The sequence below is a fragment of the Cetorhinus maximus genome, chromosome 3, assembly GCF_964194155.1.
Source record: "Cetorhinus maximus chromosome 3, sCetMax3.hap1.1, whole genome shotgun sequence".
NCBI lineage: Eukaryota > Metazoa > Chordata > Chondrichthyes > Lamniformes > Cetorhinidae > Cetorhinus > Cetorhinus maximus.
Window position 1 is genome coordinate 201,538,534 of NC_135881.1, and position 23,177 is coordinate 201,561,710.

General features: G+C 47.5%; 1 protein-coding gene across 8 annotated transcripts in view; it reads left to right on the forward strand.

Annotated features, from left to right (window-relative positions):
• Positions 1 to 23,177, forward strand: part of LOC144673905 (uncharacterized) — a 104,287-nt gene that overhangs the window by 5,126 nt on the left and 75,984 nt on the right. For all 8 annotated transcript variants that reach the window (XM_078535525.1, XM_078535522.1, XM_078535521.1 and 5 more), the window contains exons 3-4: positions 5,505 to 5,610; positions 6,205 to 6,255. In XM_078535525.1, the coding sequence (XP_078391651.1) occupies positions 5,505 to 5,610; positions 6,205 to 6,255 (157 nt within the window). The remainder of the gene's footprint in view (positions 1 to 5,504; positions 5,611 to 6,204; positions 6,256 to 23,177) is intronic.

Here is a 23,177-nt window from a genome sequence, read left to right on the forward strand (position 1 = left end):
TTATGATTACCCTCTGGGCAGGGATGGTTGACAAGTGACAAGATGAGAAATTGTGATTTAGGCCTCCACTGACCAAGTGTTCTACTGTTCCAGAATGTGTAAAAGGAGTCAAACGGTTAGAAGATAAAGACAACAATCACGTCAGCAGAAATCATTTAGAGTGTGAAAAACACACAGCTTGGTGTGTGTGTGTGTGTGTGTGTGTGAGGTGGGGGTGGTGGGGGTGCGGGTGGGTATGGAACAAAAAGATAAAACATGTCTCAGAGGCACAGAAAGTTACAGTGAGACAAAATAACTTAGCGCCAAGGCCATCATTTGGCCAGACTCTATCCCGGAATGCTCACAAACTGATAGGGGGGTCAAAGCGTGGGAAACTTAAAATTCTCAGGAGCTTGGCCTGGTCCGGGGTGGACTGATGACTCTTGACATCTTTTGTAATTGGACCATTCAAGTAAACATTTGAAAATGATTGGGTTGAATTGGTCTCCATAGACTTTGCTGTGAAAAGAAAGTATAAGAGTTAAGGATCCCCCAGGAGAGTCAGGCTGGTAGGAGGGGGAGAGCTATCTGGCCACAGGATGCTCAGGCCCATCTTGCAGACAACAATATCCGACAGGAGGATGAGGTGGCAGACAGGCCGCACGTGTACAAGCACAACGGGGGAAGGCCACAGTCTAAGGCTTTTCAGTCATGGTATACCAGGGGGCTGGGAACTGGGTAAAACCCAGTAATGACTATTGTAAATGTTAACTGCAATTGCAAATGTAACGAGTAACATACAGCGTTGGAAGAAACTGATTTGGTTTTGCACCTTGTGTAATGTCATCTTTGAACAGTCATGTAATGAACTTTTATACGTTAGGTGAATAAAGTATATTTTTTGAAAAAAAGCGTGTTAATGCCACATTGACTAGAATGGCCAGGGAGTGATTACATGGGAATTAGACTTCTGTCCAGAGTGTCATGATAATACTGCTACACTTTACTGTTCAAACGTTAGCCTGTAATAAAATATAACCACAGCCACCAATAAAGGTTGTTACTTAGAATCGTCTTGCAACTTGAGAATAGTCGGTTAAAGGGCTAATTGAAAAGGGGTTAAAGGGTTTATTGGAAAGGGGTTAAAGGGTTTATTGGAAAGGGGTTAAAGGGTTAATTGGAAAGGGGTTAAAGGGTTAATTGGCTCCCTGCACTCCAACAGTGTATAGAAGCAGACAAATAAAGAGTGCTAAAAAAAAAGGTAAACCCGTTTTACAATTCAAACATTTGGAGCAATTGCACCACAAATAATTTTCCCCCCCTCTGCCTGCACATTGTGCACTGTGGATTTCTTCAACGGGGATTGGGGGCTGGATGTACGCAGGGAGCGATGCACTGCTCAGATGTTGCTCACCTAATTTCCTTCACATTTTAATAGGATATGCCCGCTGTATGGTTTCAGACCACAGAAAAGTCGTCCTGAAAGATAATGTTCATTATCCACGAGCAGCCCCCTTGCTTTTTGACCATGTTTTTTGCCGGTCCTGAGAAAATGGAGGGCGGGTTATGAAGTGACCCAGGGAAGCCATGTCTGCTGAGCACACTTAGAAAGCACTGAGCACCCACACAGTGTTTGCATAGGAAGACCCCATTCATAGAATGATATAGCACACGGAAGGAGGCCATTCGATCCATCGAGTCCATGCCGGCTAGCTGTAGAGCAATCCAGTCAGCCCCGCTTCCCTGCTCTATCCTTGTAATCTTGTAAGCTTCTTTCCCTCAAGTTCCCATCCAATTTCCTTTTGAAATAATTGATCGTCTCTGCTTCCATCATCCTCATAGACAGCGGGTTCCAGGTCATTCGCTGCCTATTTTACCATGGGCTGGATTTTGTAGAGTACTGTGTTCGAGGCAATACCCGCCCAAATCCACCACCCCCCCGCCACCCCGCCATCCCCCATCCCCCATCCCCCACCGCTGTCTAACAGGTCAGTCAGGAGCCTGCCCATGGAAAAGCCAGACCAGCAGCTCTGTAATCCCAGCAGCGCCAGGTTTGAGCGGTGGCCACTTCTGGGACTACAGCCAGCCCCCAAAGAGGAGGAGTTAATGGAGACTGGACGGAAGATAAACCCAGGGTGTCAGCAGGCCCTGGCTGACAGGCCTCAGCAAAGAGGGTGAGGGGCATGAGGGGCCGGGTTTGAGAGGCCTGGTGGGGGGAGGGTTAAAGGTGGGTATGACACTCCATTGGGCACAGGGAACCTCTAAAGGAGGTGTCCCATCACCCCCCCTGCTTTCCTGACACCAATTCTCCCAGTAAAAGCTGACAGGCTACCTGCTTGGCCTAGGCCTCTTCCTGCCACGGGTAAAATAGCAGCGGGGGCTGGATGATGCTCTTAAGCAGCCATTAATGGGCCACTTAAGGGCCTCAATAGGCCCAAGGGTGGGTTGATGGGCTGCCCGACACATCCACCACACCCTATAAAATGGGAGACAGTTCGAGGGGGGGAGGGAAATTGGTGGGGTGGCGGGTAGGTCACAGGCTGCATTTAACGAGACCACCACCTTCAAACGCATATTTTTAATGTTCTGTTCTGTTGAAGAGTCACACGGACTCGAAACGTTAACTGTGTTCCTCTCCGCAGATGCTGTCAGATCTGCTGAGTTTTTCCAGCTATTTTTGTTTTCGTTTTACATATTTTTAATATTTAATATTAAAAGGAGAGGGGGTGGGTGGTAAGTGGTGTTAAAATCCAGCCCCATGTTTTCTTTTTATTCATTTGTGATTGTAGGTGTCCCTGACAAAGCCAGCATTTATTGAACGGCTTGCCTGGTCAAGTTCCCACCCGCCTTCGATGTGTCTCCCATTTTATGGGGTGCAGTGAATGTGTCAGGCAACACCCCCACCCTTTGGTCTATTAGGGCCCTTTAAGTGGCCCATTAATGGCCACTTAAGAGCCTCGTCTCGCCCTCCGCCGCTATTTTACCCGTGGCAGGAGGAGGCCCAGGCGAAGTTTGCATGGTCAGCGAATAGTCATTGGGCCGGTTTTAACTATAGTCCCCGACCCTCACCCTCCCCCTCCACCAGCTAAAAAGTCGGGGGCAGCCCTCCCCACTCCAGTTGGCTGCTCCACAGCCATTTAACGGCTGATTGGCCATTAATTGAGTTGAAGCTGGACATCGGTCCCTTGGAAACAGGAAGTCCTGCCCCCGAGAGCTGCCAGCCAATCAGAAGCCAGAAGCTCTCTCTCAGTGCCCACAGCACCAAAGTGATGGCCTCTGCTGGTGCAGCGGGGGGGCCAAGAGCTGGCGTTTGGTGCTGGATTGGGAATGGCAGGTAAGTATGGGGCTCCTGCGGCGGCCAAGTTGGCAAGAGCACAGGGGGAAAGGCTACAGGAGTGGGGAGGAAGGGGTTACACCTTTGCGGATGGGTAGGGGGTGGGGTTTGATGGCCCCAGAAAGTTGTTCAGGAGGGACCCTCTTGTCTGCCACCAGCCCGCACAGGAAAACCTTGGTGGGATAGCGGTGTGGGCCTTTCCCTCAACCGGCTAAATTTGGGCAGCGATGAGATGAGGCCCTCAAGTGGGAATTAATTGCCCACTTAAGAGCCTCAGTTGCCTGCCAGTGGGCAGGCTATCTGATGTCCACCCACCGCTGGTATAATCGCAGTGAGCAGGGGTGGGCAAGTAGGTGGTGGGCAGTCCGCCCGCTAGGTTTAATGTGCCCCCCTGACTTCAAACCCGCCAGCGGTGATGCAGTGAATTCTGCCCAATCTTCTGGTATCACATGTAGGCTAGATCGGGTAAGGATGGCATATTTCCTTCCCTTAAGTACCACCAGTGAACCAGATGGGTTTTTAATGATAATCCGATACTTTCATAGTCTCCATTATTGATATTAGCTTCTCACCCCATATTTATTGAATTACATTCCCCAGCTGCTTTGAGCCCATGTCACCAGCAACGTAACCATTATGCTACCACAGGGACGTTGAAGTAAATATTTGGTTCTTTGGCCCATTTTGGGTGCAGCGATGCAGTGTAGTTCTGTCCAATCTCAAAGTCGCACCCGCTTGCTGCAAGCTGATCAGTTCTGCTGCCAAGGGGGTGTGAATATGCAAGTCGGATGGAGAGAAACCCCTGACAGTGCAGCACTCCCTCAGCGCTGCACTGGAGTGCCCATCTTGTTCAAGTTTGGAGAGGGGCTCGAGCTGGGAGCTCTGACAAGGAGTTAAATCCTTCCTATTGCTTTGCTGAAGTGATGGGGGAGAAAAAGGACTTGCGTTTATTTAGTGCTTTTCACGACCAAAGTGCTTTACAGCCAACAGAGTACTTTATGAAGCGTAGTCACGGTTTTAATGTGGGAAACAGGATTGCAGTAAAACTCCCGCAAACAGCAATGTCATGATGGCCAGATGATTTCCTTTTTTTTTGTCTGATGTTGATTGAGGGACAAATCTTGGCCAGAGCACCAAGGAGAGCTCTCCATGCTTTTCTTTGAAATGGTGCGTGCGACCTTTTACGTACGCCCAAGCAGGCAGCTGGGGCTTTGGTTTAATGTCTCACCTCAGAGACTGCACCTCTGACAGTACAGCACTCCCTCAGCACTGCATTAGAGTGTCAGCCAGAGTGGGACTTGAACCCAGAACCTTGTGACCCAGATGTGAGAGTGGTACCAAATGAGCGACTGATGCTTATAACAAAAGACAGTAAAGACAGAAAAGTGTCACCCCCCTCCAATAATCCATGAATAGCAAAATCAGATATCATTTTAGAATCTAGCGTGTGAGCCCCTTAAAAGTTGGCACCAGGTTACGTACGAACATATGAATTAGGAGCAGGAGTAGGCCACTCGGCCCCTCGAGTCTGCTCTGCCATTCAATAAGATCATGGCTAATCTGATTATGACCTCAACCCCATATACTTATTAACTCCCAATAACCGTTCATCCCCTTGCTTATCAAGAATCTATCTGCCTCTGCCTTAAAGATATTCAAGGACTCTGCCTTCACTGCCTTTTGAGGAAGAGAATTCGAAAGACTCACCACCCTCTGAGAGGAAATATTTCCCCTCATCTCTGTCTTAAATGGACGACCCCTAGCTCTAGATTCTCCCACAAGAGGAAACATCCTTTCCACATCCATCCTGTCAAGACCTCTCAGGATCATATATGTTTCAATCAAGTTGCCTCTTACTCTTCTAAACTCCAGCAGATAGAAGCCTAACCTGTCCAACTTTTCCTCATAAGACAACCTGCCCATTCCAGGTATTAATCTAGTAAACCCTCTCTGAACTGTTTCCAATGCATTTACACCCTTCCTTAAATAAGGAGACCAATACTGTACACAGTACTCCAGATGTGGTCTCACCAATGTCCTGTACAACTGAAGCATGACCTCCTTACTCTTGTATTGTATTGTTAAGACAAGAGAGAACTATTGCCCTGAGAACAATCCCTATGGCATATTTGCAATTCACATTTTGTGCACTGTTTTCACAAATTATTACGATCTTGTTTTTAAATTTAAGGGCTGGCATTCGAGAATACACCAGGGGTGGAGACAATGATGAGATAAGAAGTGTGGAAATCACTGAAAAGCTTTGCAATGACCTGCTGCTGAGGAACAAGGAGCTGGTAAGACACCAATAGGTCACCTGCTAGTTTTCTTTTCGTTATTCTTTCATGGGATGTGGGAGTTGTTGGTTAATTGCCCTAGAATTGAACGGCTTGTTAGGCCATTTCGGAGGGCAGTTAAGAGTCAACCACATTGCTGTGGGTCTGGAGTCACATGTAGGCCAGACCAGGTAAGGACGGCAGATTTCCTTCCCTAAAGGACATTAATGACCCAGATGGGATTTTTTATGACAGTAAATAACAATCTCATGGTCACCATTGCTGAGAGTAGCTTTATGTTCCAGGTTTACTGATTGAATTTAAATTCCATCAGCTGCTGTGGAATTTGAACCCGTTTCAGGACCGCTGGTTTACTAGCTTAGTGACAGTACCATTCTTCCACCATCTCCTTTTTAGTAGCCTGTGACTTTCACCACATGTGTACCTACACCACATGGACGGCAGTGGTTCAAGAAGGCAGCTCACCACCACCTTCTCAAGGGCCATTATAGGGAAGAGCAATAAATGCTGGCCTAGCCAGTGATGCTCACATGCCGGGAAACAATTTTCAAAAAAATGCGCTTCTAGTGACATTGCTTCAAATTCATTGAACAGGGAGAAGAGAATCAAAGACTGTTGTCTCTCAACACCAAACTTGAGAAACAGGTTGGTCATCCACTTTTAGTTTTTGTCAACATGCTAAAATTACTGTTTTCATGTGATGAATATGTAATGAGTATTAGTTAAGGTACATGGAAACTAAAGTAATGAGTAGAAATAGCAACATGTGCCTATCGTTGCCTGATGGAAACTGATTTTGTTTAATTGTACATTTAGTGGGTTGGAAATTAGCCTGGGCCTGATATCGGGCCCAGATTTGAGCAGTGTACCCTTGAACAGAGAGGTTCCAGGCCAGCCTAAAATTGGGCCTCAGGCCTCGGGTGAACAATCGGTTGATTTGCCTGGTGGGAGATGCCAATTTTGGGCCACCTGCCTTGCTGACGGTTTTTCTTTGGAAAGTTCCGGAGATGAGGGGGGCGGGTGTTGTACAGGGCCATGGTGGGTGGAGGATTAGGGAAGGTGGGGGGGGGTGGGGGTTGGTTAGGGGTAGTGATTATAGCTCCTGGAGAGCCAGGGGAGCAGTCCAGTTCCCCCTTGCTGCACAAAAAAAGGTTGTTCTTAAAAAGAAAGAAATTAAATTCCTTACGATTGTTTGGGCCTCTGCATTATGCTGATTCACCAATTCTCGAAAGTTTCCTTTAGCAGGCACTAGGCTTCTAATTTACATATTAAAAGACGTGGAACACAAGGAGTGGGCCCCAGAAATTTGGCAGAGGGATCAATGCATCGGCAGATTGGGTGCAGACCATCCAACTGCTAAAATTGTATATTTATGCTAATTTTATGCCACAAAAATGCTGCAACACATACCAACTTCCATGCAGCTGTGCCTGCAAGCTTCTTTGTCGGCACCATTAACTGTATTTGTGTTAGAAATAAATTGACCACTCATGTTTTATGCTGCAAGGCTTTCATTAAGGAATCGCTAAGGCCCTAGAGCTCCATGCAGTTATGGACAGGGGCTTGTGACATGGTTGACCACATGCTCCTCCTACAGACCTTGTTCTCCATTATCCGGATCAGTGGGACTGTCATCGTTTGATTCCATTTACCTAGTCAATCGTAGCGAAAGCACCTTCCCTTCCTGCCCCTGACTGTAACGTCTGGAGCCTCCCAAGGATGTATCCTTGCTTCCCTTTTTCTTCCTCACCTACATGTGCTTCTGGCGACACTGACCAAAGACACAGTATCACGACAAGGGAAGACTTACATAGAAACTAGGAACAGGAGTAGGCCATTTAACCCTTCGAGCCTGCTCCGCCAATCATTATGACCATGGCTGATCATCCAACTCAATATAGCTTGCTCCCGCTTTCTCCCCATATCCTATGATCCCTTTCACCCCAAGAGCTATATCTAACTCCTTCTTGAAAACATACAACGTTTTGGCCTAGACTACTTTCTGTGGTAACGAATTTCACAGGCTCATCACTCTCTGGGTGAAGAAATTTCTCCTCATCTCAGTCCTAAATGGTCTACCCTGTATCCTCAGACTGTGACCCCTGGTTCTGGACTCCCTCACCATTGGGAACATCCTTCCTGCATCTACCCTGTCTAGTCCTGTTAGAATTTTATAGGTTTCTATGAGATCCCCCCTCATTCTTCTGAACTCCAGCGAATATAATCCTAACCGACTCAATCTCTCCTCATATGTCAGTCCCGCCATCCCAGAAATCAGTCGGGTAAACCTTCGCTTCACTCCCTCTATAGCAAGTACATCCCTCCTCAGATAAGGAGACCAAAACTGCACACAATATTCCAAGTGTGGTCTCACCAAGGCCCTGTATAATTGCAGCAAGACATCCCTGCTCCTGTATTTGAATCCTCTGGCTATGAAGGCCAACATACCATTTGCCTTCTTTACCGCCTGCTGCACCTGCATGCTTACCTTCATCAATTGATGTACGAGGACACCCAGGTCTCGTTGCAGATTCCCCTCTCTCAATTTATAGCCATTCAGATAATAATCTGCCTTCCTGTTTTTGCTACCAAAGTGGATAACCTCACATTTATCCACATTATACTGCATCTGCCATGTATTTGCCCACCCACTCAGCTTGTCCAAATCACACTGAAGCATCTCTGCATCCTCCTCACAGCTCACCCTCCCACCCAGCTTTGTGTCATCTGCAAATTTGGAGATATTACATTTACAGAATCACAGAATCACACAGTGCAGAAGAGGCCCTTCGGCCCATCGAGTCCGCACCGACACGTGAGAAACACCTGACCTACCTACCTAATCCCATTTACCAGCACTTGGCCCATAGCCTTGAATGTTTTGAATTCCACATTCAGTTCCCTCATCTAAATCATTAATATATGAGTTGTGTCAGGACTTGGCCTTTCTTTCCCACGCCCCAAGCGATCGTAACAGGATTTTTTTTTTGTAATTTATAAGGGTGAAGGTATCAATTCAGTGTCTGTACTTAACCATTTATGTGCTGATTGCAAAGCACTCAGTCCGACAGGCTTTCTTGAATTTAAGAACAAAGTCTTTATTGTGTTAAAAAGCCACCTAGGTAAGGATATAAAGAGCTAAAAGCTAAAAGCTAAAAGCTTTTAGCTTTTAGCTTTTCTGCCGAAGGGCCGTGAAGGCTCGAAACGTTAACTGATTTCTTCTCCACCGATGCTGCCAGACCTGCTGAGTTTTTCCAGGTAATTCTGTTTTTCTTAAGGATATAAAGATATTTAAAAAGGTAAACTCATGTCATGACCTTTACAAAACACATGCGCGCACACGTACGGACACAGACACACATGTACGGACACACATGGACACACATGCGCACACACGTACGGACACAGACACACACGTATGGACACACATGGACACACATGCGCACACACGTACGGACACAGACACACACGTACGGACACACGTACGGACACACAAACACACACACACACGCACGGACTCACACACAAACACACACACTTACGGACACGCGCATGGACACACACACACAGACACACACACAGCCACACAGACACGAACACACACACACACACACACACACACATGCAAAATTACAAGTTTTACATCAGGAGCTTACTTCTTGGCCAAATTTAAGATTCAGTAATAAAAGATTTAAAAAAAGAGAGTTCACAGTTTATGAGTCCTTCGCTGGTGTTTGTGGCTGAGGCAGGTTTTCCTTCCACTGTGGCCTTGAAATTCCGGTGGGGTTAAAGCCAATGTAAGCTGAAATTTCTGGAAACTGTCTCTTTCAAACCATAACCTGTCTTTTCCAAAAATCGATGGAGTTGTACCTGAGGTTCCTTTCAATTGAAATTCTCTATCTCTGTGGTGGACTTCAAAATGTATCAGAAATAGGATTTTGAAATTCAGAGAGAGAGAGAGAGAGGGGAGAGAGAGAAGGCATTACTGCTCCATTGGCAGATTTCTCCTAGACTAGGCTGCTTTTAGCAGCTTGAGTTATGGTCATTCTGGTCCCATGACCTCTCTCTCATTAGTGAGTTGGGTATTCCACAGAATCTAATTGATTAGCTCATGTCTGGACAGACCTTGGCTATTGTATTATGGTCAAGGTGATTAGTTTCTTTAATGTCCCAGCCGTCACTTCTGAATGGACCATTCTTCCCTGTGGTGAACTAGGAAGGACACCTTCTACATAGCCACTGTTCCGGTAGACTTTCTGTCTCTGCCTGGTTTATAGAAATGCCAATAGTGAGAGCCAGTTACAAGTTTCAGTTCATCTTTGAAGTAATTCTTGACATCAGCAGGTGTGAAATCCCATGGGTTTGCCTTGGCATGTCCTAATTAGCAATCCACACTGGAAACTCCCAGAAACTGGCCAACCAGACATGTTCAGGTGACCTGTGGCAAACATCTTAAGTCTGTGTCAATCAAATTATAGGATCAGCATTACACATACACATGCCACACCATCATGACACCTCCACCTCACGGGTGTGAAACATGAGCTACAATGACTATTTCATTACACACCGTCCAAATGTTAAGAAAATTAAAAGTAATATATACACCACCCATTGACACTTTGAATGTAATTGCATTATTTCTGCCCTATGCTGGTTTTGGCACTGGGATAGTTCTACACTGAGCTACAGCACGCTGTTATATTGCCTTTCCCTTTCAGGTGGTGCTTACAGGCAAAACTTGTCTTCATTGGAAAATTACAGTCTGGCAAGGGCTCTGAACCTGCTTTATTCTTTTGGAGTTAGTCATAACAGATCATTTTTCAGAACCCCTGTGCCTGTTCCCTTCTGTAACTTTGGATTAAGTATTGTCTAAAGGGTTTGGTCCTTTAGCAAGGCTGTTCATTCCCAGGTCGCTGGTAAAAGCCAAGCTGTGCTTCCTATGCAAATTATTCTGATTGCCGGGCTGGTCTGCTCCGATCTGTTTTAACCCTTAACTGTCCACCTCTTTAACCTGCGAATTTTATAGCTCAAACCCATGCGCTTTTACAAATTTGATTTCTGGGAAGTTAGTGGGTTATAATTAGATTTTTGCCTCCTGTAGGAATTCTGGGCAGGTGTCCAGCACTTCACTTTTGTTGAATTTTCCACCAACACTGCTGGGCTGGTTGAGGTTTAAAACTTGGTCTCATTCAATTTGCTTCCCAGTGGCTAACCCTGCCTGGATTTCACGGATATCCCCATTGTGGTCTCCACAGGTCTTGTTTGATTTGGGGTACAGTTGCCTTCCTGTCCTCCTTTGTTTTGGGAATGGGCTTCCCCCTAACCTGTTCCACGTCCTCTGGAATGCCACTGCCCCAAGTGAGTGTTCAGCTCCTGCTGTAATCCCCTGGGGGCTGTTCAGCTAAGCAGGGCATCACACTCACTTTCTCTTGGCCTATTCAGGAACCTCCTTGGTCTCCATTTAAATCTGACATGAAGGAGTCTGCTAACTAGACCACTGGCTTGCTTCCATCATCCCTTTTAGCCTTGACGGGCCCTTCATTGACCTCTTTTACTTCTACTGGCCTGGTTTTGGCCCTTTTAACTTCCTCGGGTTCTATATGGACCCTTTTTGTTTCTACCGGCCTGGCTTTGGCCTTTTTAAACTCGAGCAGCTTTTCCTTAGCCACTCTAACTCTCGCGGGTTCTCTCCTGACCTGTTTGACTTCTACTAGCCTGACTTTGGCCTTTTTAAACCCAAGTTGGCTTCTCCTTAGCCACTTCAACCCTTAGAGGTTCTATTGTCCCCCGCAGGGGCCTCGGGACCTCTCTCGGCTCCCTGCACCTCTGCAGACCCCTGCTGGCTGTCTCCAGCCTTTCTGGCTTCTCTGGACTGCCCTTGACTCATTGGGGGCGTTTCCCGCCAGCCTGCTAGGTCATTCCCTCGCGAAATGCCTGCCGCTTGTATGGATATGCTTGGGACCACACCCGTTGTTACAAGCCGTCTTAAATCAGTGGCGTGAATCTTGCATTTGGGTCGGGCGCATGCCCAACTCGAACGCACGTAAAAATTGCGCGAAAAGATGTTGGGCCCGCGTCCCGATGTTACCGCTCACGCGTGCGACATTGAGGTCAGCAAGTGCGTGCGGGAGCAGTGCCCGCCGACTATTAAAGGGCCGATTAAGATCATTAAATGCCCATTGATCGCAATTTTACGTTGCCCATGCGATTTCCAGCTCGTCACACGGGCAAAAACGGGTGGGCGGAATTCCCGTTTTAATCTTTTCCCCATCCACGGGCAGGATGAAAGGCCCCGGAGCAGCAGCACTTTCTCTGCCATTGCCAGCTCGTCGCTGTGTGGGTACAGAGTCACCTTGAGCACAACAAGGGCATGTCACGGCTTTCCTTTTTGTGTTAATTATTTTGATGTTTGTGGTGGGGATGACACATTGTTTGTTCTTCGTTTGTTCATATGAAGTAATATAAACATGTAATTGACTTAAATGGGCTGAGTTGCTTGGATGGTTTGAATTGGTGCCAAATGCAGCAAAGGCTTGTAAAAGTCTGGTGTTATGTGGTGTTGGCGTACTGGGTTGGGTTCTCATTTATTGGCTGTTAGCAAAGGAGACAGTCCCATTGTCTTGACGAGGCATCGATGCCTTGGATGCCGAGCAGAAGGTTCGCTGGATCAAAGCATCCCTGGTGTCCCTGTCTCCATGAGGGTTCCTGTCCTCTGCCTCAAGGTCCTCACCCTGCGCCTTCCTCTGAGCCATCACCTGAATCATCCTCCATGGCCTGTGGAGCTGCCTCGCTTTCCTCAGCCTCCAGTGGGTCCCTCTTGCCAGAGCCAGGTTGTGCAGGGTGCAGCATGCGACGACTATGAGGGAGACACATTCTGGAGGATACTGCAATGCTCCCCCTGACCAGTCCAGGCATCTGAAGCACATCTTCAGCAGCCCGATGGTCCTCTCCACCACCGCCCTGGTGGAGGTTTGACTCCTGTTGTATCTCTCCTCGACCTCAGTTCTTGGGTGACGGAGTGGGGTCATCAGCCACCTCTTCAAGGGGTAGCCTCTGTCACCCAGGAGCCATCCAACCAGTCGTGCAGGAGCCAGGAACAGCCTTGGTACCTGTGAGTGCCGCAAGACATAAGCATCGTGTGAGCTCCCAGGGTAACGGGCGCAATCTTGGAGAATCTGTGTCCTGTGGTCATGAACGATCTGAACATTCATTGAGTGGAGCCCTTTCTGTTTACAAAAGCTCCAGGCTCACCTGCTGGTGCCTTGATGGCCACGTGAGTGTGACTTATTATACCCTGGACATGGGGGAACCCAGCCATCACAGCGAGGCCTCATACTCCCTCCTCCTGGCTCACCTCGTCCGGAACTCATGTTCTGCATGTACTGCTCCATGATAGAGGCCATGGCACACAGCCCCACATGGATCTCTGCCAGTTCTCACCGCGCATCCCACCGGACATCCAGCATCTGCTGCCTGATGGACGACTCTAGAGGGGCTCATCACCTGCCTCAGGCGCAGCATGGTCCTGGTCTCCAGCTGTGCTCCCGCTGTCAGCTCCCTGGACCTCTCTGCCTCTTCTAGCTGTGCATTACCTGCGCAGCTGAATAGCTAATGCTCACTGACGTGTGAGTATCTGCGCTGGTGCCTGGTTCAGAGAGACGATGTGACGCTGATGCAGGTGTGACGTCTTCCTTGGAGCTCCAAGGGGGGGTCCTCGGGGTCGCTGGCGGCTCTTGCGGGTGGTGCATCTGTGGGAGGAAGGCAAAAGATCAGCACATTCAACCGTCATAGTCGCTCTGTACGCTAGGCGGGCTGAGGAGACGGTGGAGACCTGCTGCATGGTGCCATCTGCATTGGAGCTTCAATGGGCTCTCTGGCTATGAGAGTTCAGTTTCTGGTGAGAGGAGCCCGTTATATTTCCAGTACCCACCGCACATGCATCTGTCACCTGCACTCTTACCTTCGCCCGAGACCCCCCCGCCTCACCGCGCCCGGAGGAGCGAGCTGGCCAATGGCGTTCTGGCTCCAGGGCATCACTCTCGTGCTTTGTGAGGATTCACGGATTTGGCTGCTCCACCTGCTCTGCGGCGCTCCGCAGTGTTACCCCTCCTCTCCTCCTGACAGGGAAAAATAGCCTCATTCTTGCTCTGTCTCCCTGAAGGTCCTTTCCTGGCTATCACCCGCCCTCCCACCCGGGCATTAAGTGGGCCGTGTCACTGTGGCACATCCTCACCCTGCAATGCATTGAAGACAGTCACACTAACATCCCAACCTTGGCAGGGAAGACTTCAGTGCCAGTTGGCATCCACACTCTTAGATCTCTGAACGTTCTGAGGAACGGGCACCTGACTTAAGTTCTCTGCTCTGGTCCATGCCATCTCTGCACTTACCCTTGCCGACCGCAGCAGATCATTGAACCTTTTGCAGCACTGAAGCCACGTGCGGCGCACCACATCGTGCCCACTGACCTGGGCGGCGACCTCTGTCCAGGCCTTCTTGGTCAGGTGGGGGCGGCCTTCTCTTGCCGTCCCTGGGCATTAGGATATGCCACCCGGCGCTGACCTCCTCCACCAGCACTCCCAGGCACTCAGCTGAGAAGCGGAGGGGCAGAGTGCCCGCCCGACTTGCCCTCCCGCCTTCTCATGACCACCAGGCTGAGTGCCGAGGCCATGGTTGCACACAGGACTTTTGGATAGCTTACAGACAGCTCCCTCAGCCTCCCCCACAACTCCTGGCAGTCTTCAGGGAGCTGCCTCTTCGGTTGATTGAACACCCTGCCTGGTCACCATTGGATGGACTCCCATCCCTGTGCACGGAAAACATATCCGGCGATCGCGTTTCATGCTGGGCAGACGTTAAGTGGCCACCCAGCGTAAGATCACGTTCACAGCGCGAACTTGGCCGGGAGCGGGTTTGACACCCGCTTTGCCACTCCCACTTCGGCCGCACCCCGAATTTAAGCCAGTATTTGTTTGTTTTAAAAAATCCTTTTAAAGGAGTTAAGTATATGTTTGACCAGCTAGTGGAATGAAAGCATTAATTTTAGACATACGCACGTCACTTCATCATGACAAGAGCAACAGGTTCCAACTCGTTCACTGACAACACTAAGCTGTACCTGTCCATGTGTTGCTGCTGGGTTGTCAGTCTGTTTGTACAGGATTGACTCTCGAATGAGTCCCAGTTTCTTCCAGTTAAATATTGTGCTGACTGAAGCCTTTGTCATTGACACAGCTATCATCACCCCAGCCTTACCAGCAATTTCATCCCCCTTCCCAGTCACTGCCTTATTATGGACTAACATGTTGCATTCTTGACCCTGAACTAAGCCTTCAGCCTTACAATTACACCGTCACAAAGACAACCTTTCTCCATCTCTTTAATATTGCTTTCCTCCAACGCTGCCTCAGCCCATCTGCTGCTGAAAGCCTTAAGTCTTGACTATCAACCCACCGTAAGCCCCCAGCTCATCCAAAACTCTGCTGCTCATGTACCAGTCGTCAACAACCTCACTGACCTCCATTGGCTTCTGGTTCCCAGCTCCTGCAGCATAAACACTCTCTTTCCAAAGCAAAATATTGCAAAATAAGCACAGAGAAATGCTGTGGGTGTGGCAGCATCTGTGGAGAGAGAGAGACAGAATTAACATTTCAGGTCTGCGGCCTTCCACTTCCAATTCAATCCTGATGACAGGTCGTCGACCTGAAGTGTTAACTCTGTTTCTCTCTCCACAGATGCTGCCAGGCCTGCTGAGTCTTTCCAGCATTTTCTGTAAGATTCTGATTGTTCAAGGGGACCGGTTAGTTCCGTTGGCTAGTTGGCTCGTGTGTGTGGTGCAGAATAGCACCAAGCAGCGCGGTTTTAATTCCTGTACTGGCTGAAGTAGACTTGGGATCTTCCTCCTCACCTGCCCCATGCTTGATGTGGAGTGGTGCCCCTCAGTCTGTATAACTAATTGTCTCTCTCTAATTGAAAGAGTTGCCTCTGGTCCCTCATGGACTATGGACAATTACCTACCTCATTGCTCATTGGTCTCACCTGTCTCTCCCTCTCTCTCTCTCACTCTGTCACCTCTTCCAGCCCCACAAACTCTCCCAGAACTCTGTGTCCCTCCTTCTCTGGCAGTTCATGCACCCCCTCTGCTCACTTTAAATGTCTAGCCTCTAAATTCCGGAATTTTCTCCCTAATCTTCTCCACTTCTCCACCTCTCTCTCCTTCTTTATGAGCCCTTTTAAACCTACCCCCTTTGACCAAGCTTTTAATCACGTCACCTAGTTCCCCCCCTTCTTAGTCTAGGTGGTAATCTGTGTCCGGTTAAGCTTCTGTATCGTGCTTTGCGAGAATGTCCTACTCTGAAGGCACTACATCAATGTAAGTTATTGTTGGAACCAGTTGGGACTGATGTCTATATGATTGATTTGCGAAACGCTGATGATTTTTTCCTGCCGAAAGTGAACCTCGTCAATCGAGAGACATTCTGCTTATTATCATCCAAAGAGGCGGGTCAAGGCGAGAATGAGAATCAGCTCCTACAAGAAAGCAAAGCGACTGCTGTCTGCAGTAACATCGTCACTACATTAATACGCTCACCCAACAAGGCAGCAATTTTTGCGTAGAGACAAAGTGTAATTGGTCTCTGTGCATCTCTCATGACCTGCCTTCAATACCAAGAGCTGCATTTATATAGCACCTTTCATGTCCTCAAGACGGCCCAAAGCGCTTTACGGCCAATGAAGTAATTCTGAAATGTCGTCACTGTTGCAATGTAGGAAACAAGGCAGCCGCTAAGTGCAAGGCAAGATCCCACAGACAGTAATGTGATAATGACCAGTAATCTGTTCTTGCAATGTTGATTGAGGGATAAATATTGGCCAATTCACTGAGGAGGATGCCCTTGCTTCTCTTTGAAATAGTGCCATAGGATCCTTTACATCCAACGGAGAGAGCAGACGATTCAACATCAGATCCGATATTCGGACATTCATATGGATGTTAATAAACAACAATAATTACTTCAAATCTGAACAAGTAAATGGACGCTAATTGCAAATACTTCCAGTCCACCCCACAGCATTTGTCACAGCTGCGAGAGTTTCATTTACACATCCTAGACCAATGCTTCTCAAAGGGGGTGGGGGGGGGGTTCACAGCCCACTGGTGGTCTGTGAGGGTCTTCCAGGTAGTCCGTGGGCTGCCCCAGAATTGAAGACACTGCTGTGCAATGCCACGGCCGAGGCCAATATGAGAGAATGGGCCAGAACCCTCACCCTCCACCGCCTGGGTAACTTCACACAGCCAGTCCGGCTCCCAGGTGTGTGGCACAGCAACGATGCAGTTTTACAAGCGAGATTTCTGTTACAGTCACAAGATACAGCGGCAAGGCTGGGTTTTTGACACTCGCGGGGCCGAGAACAAAGAACGGGCTGAACGTGGAGCCAGACGTGAGGCTGGAGCTCTCCAGCTTGGAACCGGGCATCACCCCGTTGGTGCCCCATCAAAAGCAGCGCCATCCGTCCCATTAATTCTATTGAGGTCCTTTGCAAGCGAAAGTGGGCAGGTTAGGCCCGGTAGGCGGCCTGCGGAGTCTTTTGCTCCACCTGAGTGACCCATGGACAACCGAGTTGGAGAATCACTGTCTGAGGAACAGGAGTAGGCCAGATTGGGCCTATTGAGTCCGCTGCGCCATTCAAACAGATCATGGCCGATCGTCTACCTCTACCCCGCTTTTCCCCACTATCCCCAATATCTCTTGATGTCATCAGTCTCCAGACATCTATTGATTTCCGTTTTGAACATGCTCAACGATTGAGCTTCCACAGCCCTCTGGGATAGAGAATTCATCACCCAAAGATTCACCACCCTCTGAGGGCTAGACCAATCCTAGAAACAGATTCATTTAAAGACACATAAAAACCCCCTTTGTATCACAGATGTGAGTGCACCAACTTGGTAGCAAGAGTTGAGAATGGTGGTGTTTTTCACTGTAAAATGAGTGCGGGATTAAAACGAGCTCTAATGTTGGGAATATTTGATGAGTGAAATAAGACCATGATTGTAGCGTTTGTGCATTTTTTAAAACAGAGATTTTTTTTATGCTCACAGGAAAATCTTTGTGTGATACTGCTTGCACAAGGACATTACAGTTAAGACTAAGTAGGAGCTCGGAATGTTACTTTGACCTGCTTGTTCTTGACTGGATTTGAACCCAGATTCTGGAGGCCAGGATACAATACTGGCAGAGTCCGTGGCCTAGACCTCTTGCACAGCTTCCTTTAAAATTAACTTATTTATTTTTAATTGCTCATGAAGCTTTGAACACACGAACTGGGAACAGGAGTAGGCCACTCGGCCCTTCAAGCCTGCTCTCCCATTCATTTTTTAATATTCATTCATGGGATGTGGGCTTCGCTGGCTAGGGTAGCATTTGTTGCCCATTCCTAATTGTCCTTGAGAAGGCGGTAGTGAGCCGCCTTCTCGAACCGCTGCAGACCATGTGGTGTAGGTACACCCACAGTGCTGTTAGGGAGAGAGTTCCAGGATTTTGACCCAGCGACAGTGAAGGAATAAGATCAGGGGTGATGTGACTGTAACCTCCCGCCTACCCCTGGTAACCCTTCACCCCCTTGTTTATCAAGAATATATCTACCTCAGCCTTGAAACATTCAACGACTCTGCTCCCACTACCTCTTGAGGAGGAGAGCTGCAAAGACTCACTACCCTCTGAGAGAACTTTTCTTTTTTCTCATCTCTGTCTTAAATGGGCGACCCCTTATTTTTAAACAGTGACCCCTTGTTTTACTCACCTGTAGAATTTGCTGTGGTGGTAGATGTAATAATTGTTTTATCCAACCTACTGCTGTCTTCTCAGTTCCCCCCGTGAAACACAATTAGATTGAGGATAGAAGAAAATGTGGAATCATAGAATCCTACAGTGCAGAAGGACCATTCAGCCCTTTGTGCCCCTGTGCTAGCTCTTTAACAGAGCAACTCAATTAATCCTAGTGCCCCCCCACCCTTCTCTATATCCCTTCAATTTTCTCTATTATAAATAGTTACCCAGTTCCCTTTTGAAAATTATTATTAAATCCGCTTCCGCCTCCCTTTCATGTGGTATATTTCAGACTATAACAACTTGCTGCGCAAAAGGAGTTTTTTTTGCCAATTACCTTAAATCGAGGGGTGTCCACTCATTACTGACCCTCCTGCCACTGGAAACAATTTCTCCTTATTTATTCTATCAAAACCGTTCATGATTTTGAACGCTCCTATTCGGCCTCCTTCTTGACCTGCTCTGGCCTAAAAGGAACAATGCTGGTCCCTCCATGAAATGAATGAGATTAATCAAATTAGCAGGAGAAAAAAAAAGTGAAGCCAACGATGGTGCCATGTCCTCACTGTGAAAATCACTGCCCTGGTTGGGTAGTGGGACCGCCGCTGCTAAGCTGAAAAGTCAAACAAAAATATTTTGCCAACAACAATGATGGTTGAGGAAATATGTGGAATGATCAGTGTGAGTTTATCAGGTTTTCAACCAGTTCGGGACTTCTAATGATGCGCCTTAGGAACAGCTTGCCCCTCCTTACGTTGTCAAATGCTTTCCCATTTATTGACTGGTGGAGCTATCATCTGGTGTAAACCCTGTACCTTGCAACAGGACGTTCTGTGAATTTTCTCTTTTTTACCTTCCCTCCTACCTTAAGGTGTTAGCTGATGGTGGAAACTGGCTGCCTTTGATGTCCTGCGGTAGCGTACAAGTGTCAAGTATGAACTTGAACAGTGAGTGCTGGGCAAAATTATGATTAAACGTAGCAACATCACACCCAAAAAAAAAAAGCCACTCAACCCAAAACACACCAAAACATCGTTTCATTTTCAACGTTCACACATTCCAGCAGACACCTCTAATTTGTCATTCAGAGGAGGAATTCTGGGATGCTTGGGGTGGTATTTTCCGTCTTGGAGACTAAGTGCGATGGCGGGTGGGAAGCGTTGGCGTGATTTCCACGCCAGATGTTGCGCTTCTGGTGACGGGGCGAGCAATGACTTGTCTGCCCTGCCGTCTCCCCGTGGACTCGAAGGTCCTAGCACCATATTTAAATGGTGCCTGAACACACAGTCGCTCGCTGCAGCCCAGCTGTGCACTGGAAGTAGACAACGCAATGCCGAATAGACGAACAAAACCCTTTGCTCCATGCTTCAGTGAGGCTTCCCTGAAGATGCTCCTCTAGGCCGTCCAGGAAAGGCGGGAGGTCCTCTTTCTGGGGGTTAGGAGCAGGAGGGCCACCCACCTGACCTTAGCGGTCTGGGAGGAGGTGGCCGGGGACCTCAGTGCCTGGTCAAAGCAAAAGAGGACCACCCTGCAGTGCAGGCAAAGGGTGAATGATCCACCAGGGTAAATAAACCTTCTCCTCACTCCAAACTCACACTCTCATAAGGACATCAGGCAGTCTAAGGGTTAGAGTCCACGGAGATCTCACACACTATTCGCAGATGGGACATCAGCAATGAATGTCTGACAGTCACTTTAACATCACCATCTCATGTAAGATCTTGCACAAACAGCATCTTATGCAGGACAAGATGGCCCACAGCAAGAGGGAGAGATCCCAGGCCGGAGTAGGGGAGACACCCTAGTTGCGTGTCCTCCCCAACTTTGAGGAGGAGGAGGCGGAGCTGATTGGGGAGATCAGAGATCGTTCCTGTGCGGAAGCTGAGATTGGCCTCCCTCCAACAAGCCAGTGAGTATGCATCCTATATTCATGGGCCATACTTGGACACTGATTGTGAGTGAAATACAATGTATGAAACTGCCTAGTCAAGCACTAAGGGTGGGATTTTCTCCTCTATGCCCTATAAGTTAGTATGCAGGTGCAGCATGTAATTCAGAAGGCTAAAGAAGGCTATCCTTTATTATGAGAGGAATTGAATATAAAAGTAAGGATGTTATGCTTCTGTTTGATAGGGCATTGGTGAGACCACATCTCGAATATTGTGTGCAGTTTTGGTCTCCTTATTTAAGGAAGGATGTAAATGCATTGGAGGCTGTTCAGAGGAGGTTTACTAGATTGATACTTGGAAACATGGATGCTGGTTTAGCATGTAAGGTGTGAAGGGAATTTGCATTTTTAGATAAGCGAAGGGATTATTTAGATTTCAAAGGGTCTGCGCTCTCCACAACTTGGAGTTTAAAACATCTGCCTCGTGAAGTGTCATTTTCAACTTAAGCTTTCAGTCGCGATGCAAAGGTTCAGGTTTAATTCGCGAAATAGAGCCCCGGTTGAGATAAATGCATGCGATGCCACAAATTTGAAGCAGTTACTGGAACATTGTGAGTTCAGTATGACTCTGAACGACATGCTCAGAGATCATTTAGCGTGCGGTGCGAAAGAGCACACTGTTCAACAAAGACCATTGTCTGAAGGCGCTAGAAATAGCGCTGGCCATGGAAAGCGCAGTAAGAGATTCAAAAACAATACAGGGTGCGCAAAATGGCGCCGTCACCCACACCGGGTGGGAAACCTCAACCGAAGGAGGCGTGAAAAAGCGAGACTCTGCCGAGAAGTGGGAAACAGCCCCTGCTAGCTGAAGAGTAAAGAAAATCGAAGAATAATTTTAATAGAGGTGGAAACAATCAGTCTTTTAGCAATTGGCAGTTTAAAAAAATCGAATGTTATTATTGTCATAGAAATGGACATATAATGAGGCAATGCAAGGAAGATTCAAGCAGGCTTGTAAACAAAAGAAGAAGCCCAATGAAATCTACAATGTTGAAGAGCCTGAAACAACAAATTCAGATATTTACTCGTTGTTTAATCTGAAAGTTGGAAAGACAGAACCAATATTTGTCACAGTGAAAGTAAATGGCAAATCTATTAGAATGGAAATGGACATGGCAACTTCCACTACAGTAATTGGGGAACATACCTTCAGATACTTGAATAATGGTGAACATCAATTAAGTTTAGAAGATACAGATGCCAAGCTAAAATCATATACAGGTGAAGGCATTCAAGTAAAAGGCATAAACAGAGTAACTGTCTGTTATGGGAGTCAATCGGCAAAGCTACCCTTGATGGTGGTAGCAGGTGAAGGGCCGAGCCTAGTTGGGCGAAGTTGGTCAAAGGAGATTATGTTAGAACGGTCTGAAATTTTCTAGTTGAGAGCAAGTGGGCTACCAGAGCTACTTAGAAAGTACACCACTGTCTTCAAGGGCGAACTGGGGAAAATCCAGGATCAGCAGGCCAAGATTCACGTGGATCCAGAAGCAACCCCTCGCTTTGTGAAGGTGAGGCTGGTGCCACATACCCTGCGAGAAAAAGTTGACATTGAACTGAACAGACTAGATAAACTAGGCGTCATACAGCTTGTGCAGTTCTCAGAATGGGTCGCACCCATTGTCTCCGCCCTTAAACCTGCCAAAGTGTCCAAGTTTGTAAAGGCTACAAACTGACAGTTAATAAAGTAGCTAAGCTAGACCATTGTTCAAGTATCTGAAGGTATGTTCCCCCTTCTAAAAATCAAAGATCTGCATGTACGCCAAGTTGGTAGGGCGGACAATATACACAAAGCTTGACATGAGTTACGCTTATCAAAAATTAGAGTGGATAATACCTCCCGGGAATTTGTCACAATTAATATCCACAAAGGGTTGTACCAATAAACACGATTGCCTTTCGGTGTCTCCTCTGCTCGTGCTACCTTTCAGAGAACAATGGAAAGTTTACTGCAGGGTCTGCTCCTGCTTGTAGCCTATTTAGACAATATATTGGTGACAAGATTCAATGAAAAAGAGCATTTGGCAAACTTAGAAGTCTTAAAACTTTTCTTGCAAGTTGGAATGCTTTTAAAAAAAAGTGCAGGTTGCAAGCGAGGTGGGTAATCTAGTTGGGTCACCGGGTAGATTCATAGGGCCTCCACCCGGTTGAGGGGAAAGTGAGACCCATAAAAGAGGCACCTGCACCAAAGAACGTCTCAGAGCTCAAACCATTCCTAGGAATGATCAACTATTATGGGCATTTCTTACCCAATTTGTCTACAGTGCTGGCCCTTCTGCATTCTCTACTCAAAAAGAACCAACGTTGGTCTTGGGAGGCCCCCCAGAAAGAAGCTTTCATAAAGGTGAAACTATTGTTGCACACGTCTAACCTATTAGTGCATTATAACCAGACCAAAAGAATTGGTGCTGACATGTGACGCATCTCGCTACGGAGTGGGAGCAGTGCTCTCTCATTGGATGGACAACGGCATGGAACGGCCAATCGGTTATGTATCAAGAACATTCACCACAGCAGAAAAGGGATACTCGCAGATAGAAAAAGGCCTGTCCATCATCTTTGGTGTCAAGAAATTTCACCAGTACGTACACAGCTGTCATTTTACAATTGTTTCAGAACACAAACCATTGCTAGGATTGTTTAGTGAGGACAAGGCTATACCACCCATAGCCTCAGCAAGAATACAATGATGGGCCTTAATTCTGGCAGCACATGAATACACTTTCGCACATAGGCCTGGCAATCAAATCGCAAACGCCGATGCCCTTAGTCGTTTGCCTTTACAAGAA